This window comes from Crocuta crocuta, unplaced genomic scaffold, assembly GCF_008692635.1.
Source record: "Crocuta crocuta isolate KB4526 unplaced genomic scaffold, BGI_CrCroc_1.0 scaffold466, whole genome shotgun sequence".
Classification (NCBI taxonomy): Eukaryota; Metazoa; Chordata; class Mammalia; order Carnivora; family Hyaenidae; genus Crocuta; species Crocuta crocuta.
Genome location: NW_027529672.1, coordinates 7,725,345 through 7,736,503, shown reverse-complemented (window position 1 = coordinate 7,736,503; position 11,159 = coordinate 7,725,345). Strand labels below are relative to the sequence as shown.

Genomic DNA, 11,159 nt, shown 5'->3' with positions numbered 1-11,159 from the left:
GAGGGACGCGAAGCGCGCAGGGCACGCGCGGCACCTTAGAAAGCTCGTCTATGAGGTGCTGCTGCTCCAGAATTTGAATTCTCAGGAAGTCAACTTCTCGTTCGTCCTGACTTTGGTCCAGGTCGTTTAAGGAGCTGGGTCTCCTTATGATCCCGGCTCTCTGTCTCTGCAAAGCCAACCAGACGGCAGGGGTGGAGTGAGGCGTGGGCCGGGCGGCGGGGAAAGAACCNCACCCCAGGGCCCGGCCGCGTGCCCCGCCTGCCATCGCCCACCCTCCGCCTCTTCCCCGCCGAGCGCGCGGGAAGGAGGCATTTCTGCAGCCGGTGCTGAGGACACGCGGACCCGAACGTCGTGCTGAATAATTACTCTTTGGCTAAACTCTCGCTCGCGGCCTCTGGGGCCCTTGGGACAGAAGGGACGCAGGAAACACCAGCTAAGCATCCCACACCCTGTGGGGAGCAGGAGTGGAGCCTCCCCAGGGCGGCTCTGCCGGCTCCTTCCCCACCACGCAGGCCTTCTGGGGCTCCCCCCCCTAGTCTGTGCCTGGGGTCTTCATGCGCAGCCCCAGCTCCTGGTGTCACACCAGGCAGCAGGCCTGCGGCTGGGGCAGGACTTGTTCTGCCCTCGCTGCCCAGCTCTGCCCAGGCAGGCACCCAGGGCCTCTCCCCTGCAGTGCTCAGACCCTCCTCTCCCAGCCTGTAGGCCTGGGCCGGTTCCTGGCCCCACAGAGTATGTGAGACCTAGGCCCGTGGGGATCTTGTTTCGGGCCTTGCGGGAGAGCAGGGTGGGGGCGTGCTGCTTGCTGCTGGGGAGCACAAGCAATCGCGCTGGCCTGACAGCCAGTCAGGGCGCCTTACCATCTCTATGTTCTCCTGCGTGACAAACTTTAACTTGTTTTCTATCCGACGCAAAGTATGGGACAGATCTTCATTCTTCCGAGTAAGGCGCTTGTTTTTATCCAGCAATGGCTTGTATTGACTCTCAGCTTCTCTTAAACGCTTTAACTGAAAGACAGTTAATCACACGACACGGTTTTAAGTGTGACATGGGACCAACAGTCCCTGAACCAAGTCAGCAAAGTGACAGAATCAGCTTTGGCCACAGCCAAGGGAAGCCGTCTGGGGCCAAGGCTTTGTTTTGCCAGTAAGAGCTGCAGTAAACTCGCCCGGCCCGTGACCCTCAGGGCCTTGGAGAAGCGCAGACTCAGACACAATCACCTGGAAATTTCAACGCCCGTTAGGACTAATCGTGATGGCTCCTCCAGCGGGTGAGGGCCCCATGCATCGCAGACAAAGCACAGGACTGAGGGTACTTTTGCTCAGTAATAAGGAACAGGGATCAACCAACCAGTGTCTGAGTGTCTGAGGCCTGCCCCCCCCACCTGGTTCTGTTCATAAAGTTTTATTGAAACAGCCAAGAGGCCTGCCCTTGGCACCCTCACTCCTCCTTTCCACAAGGAATTTTGGAAGTGGGTGCTTCCTACCCCTCCCCACACACTGCAGCCATAGACCCACGGGATCCAGATCCCCCGGGACCCCCTGCTCCGCAGCCACTCACCAGCTCGTTCCTTTCTTCCGACAGCAAGGCATTCCGGTCCTCCAGTTTGCGAATGATGGCACTCAGCTCTGCAATTTTAAGTTGGAAGCGCCGAGCATCCTTTTCATCCAACTGCTGTTCCTAAAACAAAAATCAACTGCAAATAACTGTTCATAGACATGGAAGCGTCTGCAAACCCCAACGCACTATGGGGAACAAAGCGGTTCGGTGTCATGACTGCCTGTGATTCCAAATGGCAGGCGGGTGGGTGGGTGCGGACCCTCCCAGGGGGCAGGTGACTGCTGACTCCACCGCCACAGGCACCGCAAGCCACGCAATGGGGACAGAACACAAGAGCAGAAATGTCCAGGAGTATGCAGAGGTGGAGGGCAAGGGCGTGCGGGCACCACGGCGCGGGTGCTCCGGGCCATCCTCAGGCTGCTGGCCGCGGCTCAGGAGGGTCTGCCCTGCGCTGTGGGCGCAGACGCAGTGTCCCTAGAATGTGAGCCCAAGAAAAGATGTTCGACTTAAGACTTGCAAAGGGCAGTTCCCGACAAGTGTGCTCCCTCACGCTGAGGTTCTAAAAGGTCACTTTTGAAACGTCTGGAACCTCATTCAAAAATCAGTGAACACATTTTGATCCAGTTTCAGAATCTCTCTGGAGTTGACTGCGATCTATTGAGTACCAGAGCGGGGTTTGATTCAGTGAAGCCATTTATAATAAGATTATAAAAAATAGTTTTCTATTCTTGAAACATCGCCATCCTCAGGCTGGCTCAGCTCAAACATTTTGTCCTCGGAGCAAACGAAGCATGTCCAGGAAGGACTGAGGAACGGGTCCTCATTCAGCAGGTGCAGGAGAGGCTAGGGGGCAGGCCCGGCAGGCCCCGCATTGAGGGTCCACGGAATTTAGACCCCCCCCCACCCAGATTACCCAGAACCACTCCAGACGGCTCTGAATGAGGAGCAGTAATGAGGACTGAATGATGTCACGGCTCTGTGGCTGCCGGCCGCCCCCATGCTGCCACGGCAGGCCGAAGAGGAGCGGAAGGGTGGCGTGGTCACACAAAAAGCGGGTGAAGGGTGACTGGTGGGGATGTGGGCGAGTAAAGAGCCAGGAGCCCGTGCGCATGGAGATGGCAGCGCTGCGGCCTCGTCCCGCCAGCCCGGGGCAGGGACCAGTACCCGCAAGCGAGGGCCCTGAGCCACCGGGGGCGGGGAGGGGGGCCCGGCAGCTGCAGGGGGGCTCCAGCGGGGAGCCTGAGGCCTTGGGGGGTCCATGGGAGGGTGAGCAAGTGAAGGCCAGTGCTGTGCCACGTCAGCAAAGAAGGAGGGGACAGAAGTCTGCTTGCCCTCCCAGCCAAGCCAGAGGAGCCGAGGGGCCGGGGTCTGGCTAGTGGGCTGCAGATACGGTCAGCGTCCCCGGGGCAGGTGGTTTGGTTCCGGACTCTGGACCTAGGTATCAACTCCCCGGGGAGCTTCCCGAGCAGGGCCACATGGCTACGTGCAGCGGTGTCTGTCTGTGACTCTGGGTCACCCGGCAAAGAGTGGGGAGGTGCTTACAGGGCTTCCCGAGTGGTCTGAGGCGTCTCCTGCACCGCCTGCATAAGGAAGTTCCCGTCTGGGGCTGCCCAGGTGCCGATCAGCCTCTTTGACCTGGGACAGCTGCTCATCTAAAGCCTCTTTTTGCAGCTGCAGTCTCTGAGCATGCCCGGCTTGAACCCCTAACTCTCTCTCCAGCACGAAGACTGCTCTGTCTTTAAATCTTATCTCCTCCATCTACAAGGAGAACAGAACACAATCACACAGGCAGGCAGGGTACAGATCTGCAGTTTCCATAGAAACAGACGGAGCAATGCTGGGAACGGGCATCGGGAGGGTCCCCACGGCAGCAGCCCTGCCAGCGTCTCCGGGCTCTGAGACCAGAAGCAAAGCAGGGAGCCCTGGACAGAGAGCCCCACCGCCCAGGCCGCAGCGTGACTCCCCCCTCCGGGCTGGGCTCCGCTCTGCCGCTTCAGTCCCAGCTCGTGCAAGCGACACGCTCCTTCCCGGACCCTGTGCGGCCCTCCCAGCCTCCCTGCGCCGCGGGACCACCTCCCGGGGGCTGGCCTGCGGGGCTCCTGGGTGGCCGCCGGGGGCTGGCACTGTCTGGCAGGTCCACAGAGGCCCCTCCAGCTCCTGGCCTGAGCGTCGGGCACGGCGGTAGGGCTCCCTGAGTTCCCTGAGCCCTATCAACGGGGTGTGAGGAGCAAGGTCCGTCTTCAAACAGGCAGGCTGTGGACGTGCGAGGCAGAGCTTCTCACCGCCTCCGTCCTCCCCTCTCTGAGGTCACTCGGCCCAGAGGGACTGGGGCCCACACTCCCGTCCTCCCGCCTCCAGCCTCTCCTTGCTCGGAGGCACGGGCGGGAGCAGAGGTGCTGCCCCACTGTCTGCGGGCAAAGCTGCATTTGTGACCAGTCTTGCTTTGAACCAAGGCTTGGAGGAGGGGGGTCTCCGGGCAAGCAGGCTCCAGCCTGGAGGACAGGGGCACCCGATCCGGCCAGGCCTCCGCGTGCCCGCGGGCTGATGGCTGGCGGGGGCCCGCAGCGCTCCCCACTGTCCGAGAGCGCCCAGCCCCCCACAGCTGTAAGAAACCCCTCTGCACACAGCCGCCGCCTGCCCGCGGGCCCCTCGTCCGGGCTGCCAGGGCGGGAGGCGGGACAGACCCCGCTGCTCCCCATGCTTCAGACTCAGTTTAAAACATATTTTCAAATAACAGGAGAGGACCCCTCGATGCTTCACTGGCTGTTTAAGGCTAAATAAGCTAATAAATCCACCATCTGCTGAAGTCAGCTTAGGAACAAAGAGATGAGACGTCTAATTAGCCCGGATCACAGAATTCACAAGCAAGCGATGAACTAAACGGAATAAAAAAAATCCTTAATTGCTAACTTCCCATTCACTCAGGCACACAGAAATGTGGAAAGAGGCAACACACTCAATTAGTGAAAACAGAGAGGCCAGGAAAATAAAATCATATTAATAGGCAGCTGTATTCTGTTCTGACATTTACACTCACACACGGATACTTTACAAACCGGTTTTCTTTCATAGGAAACAAGAACCTAAGAGACTCTACACAAAGATCCCACTTAAATGAGGTATTTAAGCCGACGGTTTGGGCCCAAACGCAGGCCTCCCTAAGTCACCCAGACGTGTCGCATACTGTCGCCAAGTGAGGGGTCCCCCACAAAGGGAATTCGAGGAACTGCACGTTCACAGAAGGGCAGGATTTGACTTTTAAAAGGTGAGAAGTCGCTGTACAGTCAGTGACTTTGCGTCTGTGACTGTGTCCGCATGTGCTCCGCACTCAGTCTCCGTTTGCAGGTTGTTCCGAGGCCACCTTCCCACCCAGAAGGCCCATCGGTGCAGGGAGCGTGCAGGTGCTTGACGCAGATGCAGGCTGAGATGGAGAAAGAGCTTTGTGGGGTCGTGGGGGGTCGTGTGGGGCCCGCACCTCATTCCCAGGGAGCTGCTTCCCCCTCGGGCACATATTCAAATACAACACCAGCCGGGCCAGGAAATGGGGCACTGCACCCTCCTCCCCTAAGGCACCCCCCTCACCCTCCACACCCACAGGAGCTCCCTCACCCCNCTGTCTCAGAGTTACAGAAGGCGTACGGAAACCGAGCCCTTGGGAGGGTGGGTCCCAGGGGAAGGGGTGTGTGGAGGATGCTGAGGCCAGAAGGGCGCTTGTGGAGGGCGGAGGGAGACCCGCGCAGCCTGACACGCCCCCCGCGGCACAGGGCAGGCTCGGCGGGATGCACAGAACCACAACTGCCGAGCAGAGCCTGCGCATCCCAGTGACGGCGGAGCCACCGCCCCGCGGTGCTGAGGCCCCTGCCCCAGCGCCACCCCCTCGTGGCCCCTCACAGCCGTGGCAGCTCCCGCCCGGGAACCAGAGCAGGGGCCCTGGGGGTGGCCTCTGTCAGGACCCTCCCTCGCCTTGCACCTGCTCCAGTGAGGACCCCTCCCCGCAGGGCCGCGGCGCCCGCAAACACTTGGCAGCGTCTGGCTGCGGGCGGCTAGAATTCCCCACCACTCACCGTGCCCGGGACCACAGCCGGGGACGTGGCACAGTGCTGCTTCTGTGTCTGCAAACGTCCCCTGTGAAAGCTCCGCCAGAGTCAGGGCCTCGCGCACACTGCCGCCACCCACGGGCAGCCTGTGTCCCCGTGGGTCCCGAAGCGAGCAGGCCCCTTCCCGCCAGTAAGCGGCGCTCCGGGAGAGCGCGGTCTCCTTCCCGGCGATCTTCTCCGGGCACGGATCGCTGCTCTAGACGGTGGGGAGGGGACAATCCTCTACCTCACAGATCGTTCTGAGAAAGCCAGAATCGGTTTCTGCCTCTACTTCTCTGGCTTTATGGAACTTCTAGTCACAGACTGAGCTTGTGAATGACTTACACGTGCCGTAGCCGGTGCCAGACAGACATTAGTGCCAGGGCCAGTGGTCACAGGGCGGGAACGTCCACGAAGCTGCCCCGCGGGCCCAGCATCTCAGCCCTCCCGGCCCAGCTCAGCCCTGAACAAACTAAAGCTTCCCCCTCTGACTCTGCCGTGGGGGCAAATGTGACCAGGACCTGCCCCCCCCACGACCTGGGTTCTGCAAGGACCCTGCGGGGTGCCCACGGCTGAGGACTTGTTTCCAGCACCTTCTGAGGCTCCAGGCTCCTCTTCCATAAGATCAAGGGGCCTCTTGCAGGCCTGGGCCTGACCAGGGAGGTTCTCCACCCAGTAATCTCCTGAAACCGTCCCCCTGCCTGGGCAATCTGATGTGTGCGCAGGGAGCCGCACCCCTGGTCCCTCAGGTGATGGGAGCGAGGTGAGGGCGTGGCCAAGTCCCCACATCACGGTGTCTCCTGGCCCCCATCAGCCTCGCAGCCCCTGGTGCCCCAGCCCTGCCCTGGCTCTGTCTGCCGTGTGCTTGGGGGCCACACTGTCCGTGTGGCTCCCCTCCAGGGGGCTTCTTCTTGACACCTCTGTGNCGGGGCCCCCCCACACCAGGGTGGCCCCAGGCGAGATGGCCACGGACGGCCACAGCCTCCCTTCGGCACCAGAGCCACACTCCAGGGGACGTGAGGTCTGGAGGTGGGGCAGGGGGGCGGTGGTCAGGCCCGGGTCCAGCAAGTGTGAGCAGGTGGCTGCGGGGACCCTCTGGCTTTGGGACACGTGGGGGGTTGTCCTGGTCTTTGCAAAGTGACCACCAATACCTGTTGAAATCCACTCCCTCCCAGCCCCTTCCCTCCCTCAGCCGGCCTGCCAGTGAGACCTCCCCCAGGGCACAGTGGGGATCAGGCCCCGGGGTCTGCCACCAGCAGAGCCCTCAGCGGAGCCCCCTTTGCTCAGGGCATCGGCCACATGGGGAACACCATGGCCACAGATGCGGAGCACGGGACTCCCCGCACGTCCTGGGCAGGCTGCCCGCGGCCACGGCGCCCCGGCCCGGGCCCGGCCCTCACTCAGCTGCCAGCCTGTCCGTCCACAGACCTGTGCATGGTTCCCGGCGGCCCTCACACACCCAGGTCGGGGCTCTAGCTCAGGGGCCACACGCCTGCAAGTGGGGTCTCCCACAGGCCAGCGCGGCCTTGGGCACCGGTTGCCCCCGGACCTTCTGGGGCCTCTGCACCTCATCCCAGGCCCTGAGAAGCGGCGGCCGCACCCCGGCCGGGCCGGGCCGGAGCTGGAGCAACAGCAAAGTCCGCCTGACGTTTGTAAGAAGCAGGGTTGTCAAGGGTCCTCCGTGGGACAGCACTGGCCTCCACAGCGCGCGCCCCGACAGGTCCAGCCACCATCCCCTGGGCCGACATTGCGAGCCTCTCTGCACCCAGAGCTGTGCTGCCCTGGGACCTGGGTCACGTCCTTCCTCCTTGCCAGGGCCGGAGGCAGCCATCCTGTCCCCGGACCAAGGTGTCTGGCCAGCGCCCTGACACCCCACTGGCCACACGGTGTCTCTGGGCTGGGCTCCGCCTCTAGACAGCACCCAGCCGGCCCGTCCCCTGAGCCAGGACCTGGTCTGCTGGGGGGGGGAGGGGCCTCAGGCCACCCCTCCCCACTCCGCCTCTGCTCACCCTCCTCCCAGCCCCACTGTGGGCGTCTTCTCCAAAAATGTCCCCTGGCCCAACCCCGTTCCCAACCAAGGCTGCCCCCTCCCAGGCTGGACACCACACTCGGCCACACCCCCGCGCCAACCACACCACCTCACACTCGTGTTGTGCTTTGGGCCTGGGGGGGGACGGTCATTGGGCCGTTCGATGACTGTGTGCTCAGACGCTCACCCGGAGAGACGGTGAGCAGAGCTGCCACCCACGGACGCACGAACGGCTCTGTGCCCAGCGTCACAGTGAGCTCTGGCGGGCAGGGACACAGATCTCTTCAGATCAAGCCCTCGTTTGAGTCGGTGGCAACATTTTATTTGTTTCCTCACGAATAACTGAGTATGTAGGATTTTGCATGTGCTCATGGTATATATATCGTATGAGAATCGCAGACACACCCTCTGTCAAAATGCACCCTTTAACACTTTGGGCGTAATCCCAACAAAAATCCCAACAGTTTTTTTTTTTAATCTAGGAAAACTGATTTTGAGGTTTATATGGGAGTTTGAAGGGCCAAGAAGAGTCGAGTCAGTCTTGCAGAAGGACAAGGAGAGGGGACCTGCCCTCCGGACATCACGACGGCTACAAAGCTGGGGTATCTCTTGCATGATGGGCTGGAGGGGACAGAGGGGAGAGGTCAGACAGCCCCCTGCCCCGGGGGACTCGTGCAACCTGTCAGAAGTGACCCTCACAACACGCATGTGCACACACGTACATACATGTGTGCACACACGCACGTGCACTTATGTACACACGTGTGAGCACATGTGCGTGCAGACTCAGAGGCACATGTGTACATATGTTTACGTATGCGTGTGTGTATACATGTGTGAAAATTCACAGAGGCATGTACACATATATACACACAACACACATGTGCATGCACACAGACTCACAGAAGCTCAAGAACACATGTACACACGTACCTGCACACATGTGCGCACAGACTCACAGCGGCACATGCACACGTGTACCTATAAACACACGTGCACACACATGCACACAGGCTCGTGTACACACGTCTGCATATACCCACACGTGCACACACATGAACTTGGGGCAAGGTCTTTTGCACAAAAGGCAAACCATAAGGTTTTAAAAAGATACAGCTTCACAGCCTCAGAATAAAAGGCTTCTCAAACAGGCACTGGCCCCAAAGGAAAGGACGGACAATCAGAAACCTGAAAGCTTTCATCAGGAGATGCCCCCCTCGGCGCACAGGGGAGCGCCCACCGCGTGGGGACGGCACAGGCGTCTTACAAGGTTTCAGGTAGGCTTGTCCCCGCCTGCGGGAAAGCAGCCGGGGCTCCGACGGGCGTCGGGTGTGATCTTTACGTTAATTCGGGGAGAACTGGATCTGAGCAATACGGAGTTTTCCAGCCCCTGGGCAGGGAGGTCTGCGCATCTCCTTCTCCCTTCACTCCCTTCGGCTGCGTTCTGTGGTTTTCGGGTACAGGTCTCGCACATCTTTTGTTAAATTTATTCCTGAGTATTTTATTCTCTTTATGCCCTTGTGAGGGGACATTTTTCAAATTTCATTCTGGACTGTTTGTCTGTCGAGCATAAAAATACAACTGATCTTTGCAGGTTGATCTCGATCCTGAAAACCTGCTGAGCTGTTTCAATGGTTCTAGCGGTTTTACGGTGAATTCCCTGGGGTTTTTTGTGGTGGCGCCACCTGCAGGAAGACACTAATTCTTCCCTTCCAGCCCCAGGTCTTTAGTTTCAGTCCTTTGCCTTATTGCTGGACTCCACTTCCTCAGCAGGGGGAAAAAACAAAAGGTCATGGGAAGCGCCCGTCACAACGCACTCTCCTCCAGGGCTTACAGTGAGCCCCAGCGGCCCCTCGCGCAGCACTCAAGGACGCCCCCCAGCGGGCCCTTCGCGCTCAAGGATGCTCCCCAGTGGGCCCTTCGCGCTCAAGGATGCCCCCCAGCGGGGGGGCACGGCAGCAGCTCCTTGTGCGGGAGCACAGGACACTGTCAGAGCCGATTTGCATCACTAGCCTCAGAGAAATGAGGGCCGTTCCGTCCCTGAGGATGCAGGAAGGCCAAGGAGAAGATGCGCGCTGGAGAATTCAGTGATAAAAGCCTGAGCGGAAAACTAGGGCACAGAGTTGAGGACATCTCCCAGAAGTCAGAGCCAGCGCCAGGCTGGAGTGGAAAACACGAAACCTGGAGCGGCAGCTCAGAGGCCCAGCGCCACGCGCACGGCACGTGTGGAAGGAAGATGGGGGCGAAGGAAACACTCGCGCAAGGTTTACTAAGCTGGTGACGGAGTTTCCAGTTAGAAAAGGCTCCTGACCACATGGTGTGTTGAGTGAACAAACACTCACACCGGGTGATCATCACTAAGTGTTAGTGGTGCTCTGGGCTCAGGACCCACGGTGCAGGGCAAACCCCGCAGGGCCCAGGGCTCAGGGTCCAGGGCTCAGGACAAACCCCACAGCCTCAGGGGGTCAGCAGGGAAGGAAACGGGGCCATGGGAAAGATCAGGAACCAGAATGTTTCCAGCTTCTCACTCCAACGCCAGGAGTTAAAAGACAGTGCAGAAATACCCTCAAATTCCCGATAGAAGGTTTTTCCAACCTGTAATTCCCTTCCCAGTTAGAGCATCGAGTGTGAGGGTAGAATAAAACGTTCATACACAGAGGAACAACATTGATCTCCACACTCTCTGTTTCCAGGAAGCTACTGGAGAATGTGCTCCTCGGAAACAAGAAATTACATATCAAAAAAGAGGAAGGGGCCTTCTGGGTGGCTCAGTCAGTTAAGCATCCAACTTCAGCTCAGGCCATGATCTCACGATTCGTGGGTTTGAGTCCCGCATCCGGCTCTGTGCTGACAGTTCAGAGCCTGGAGCTGCTTAGGATTCTGTGTCTCCCTCTCTCTGACCCTCCCCCGCTCATGCTTTGTCTCTGTCTCTCTCACACACACACGAATAAATGAATACACATTAAAATAAAATACTTCAAAAAAAAAAAAAAGAGGAAGATGTGGGAGGGAAGTAGCCCAGGAGAGAGGAGGGGCTCCCCGGACAGCGACGGAGGAGGGTCGGGCCGGCAGCAGGTGCAGATGGCGGACAGAGGGCTCCAGCACGGGCGTCTCAGAAACCAGGCAAATGGGTGGAACGGACGTTGTTCAGCGCTTTGCTGGGAATCCAGGGGCGAATCAGGAAAAGCACTAAGACAGTTAATTCCCGGGAAACAAAAGCAGGTACACAAAGGCAGAGCCGGGGGCCACTGTGGGTCGTTTGTGAATAACGCTCACACAGCAACAGTCATGCAAACACTGATTCACTTAGGCCGAGACGAAGTTCCGAGCGTCCCTCTCTTGCCCCCTAATTACCCCCCGGGAAGCTGGCCCGTGCTCCCCCATCCTGGCTGCTCAGGTGGCTGTGGCCCGGCCCTCGGGGGCCACCCTGCTGTCCCCTGGTTGCCACCTGCCCCTTCCCCAGGGCCCCAGTGAGCCCCTGCTGTGGCCCCCCCCCG

The 11,159-nt window shown here is 59.7% G+C and overlaps 1 protein-coding gene across 8 annotated transcripts in view; it reads right to left on the bottom strand.

Annotated features, from left to right (window-relative positions):
• Positions 1-11,159, bottom strand: part of JAKMIP3 (Janus kinase and microtubule interacting protein 3) — an 80,621-nt gene that overhangs the window by 38,723 nt on the left and 30,739 nt on the right. For 6 of the 8 annotated variants that reach the window (XM_077763006.1, XM_077762998.1, XM_077762999.1 and 3 more), the window contains exons 4-7: positions 3,100-3,315; positions 1,558-1,677; positions 858-1,004; positions 35-166 (exon numbers count right to left, since the gene is read on the bottom strand). In XM_077763006.1, coding sequence (XP_077619132.1) covers positions 35-166; positions 858-1,004; positions 1,558-1,677; positions 3,100-3,315 — 615 coding nt within the window. The remainder of the gene's footprint in view (positions 1-34; positions 167-857; positions 1,005-1,557; positions 1,678-3,099; positions 3,316-11,159) is intronic. The other 2 variants (XM_077763003.1, XM_077763004.1) reach the window with 1 other exon arrangement.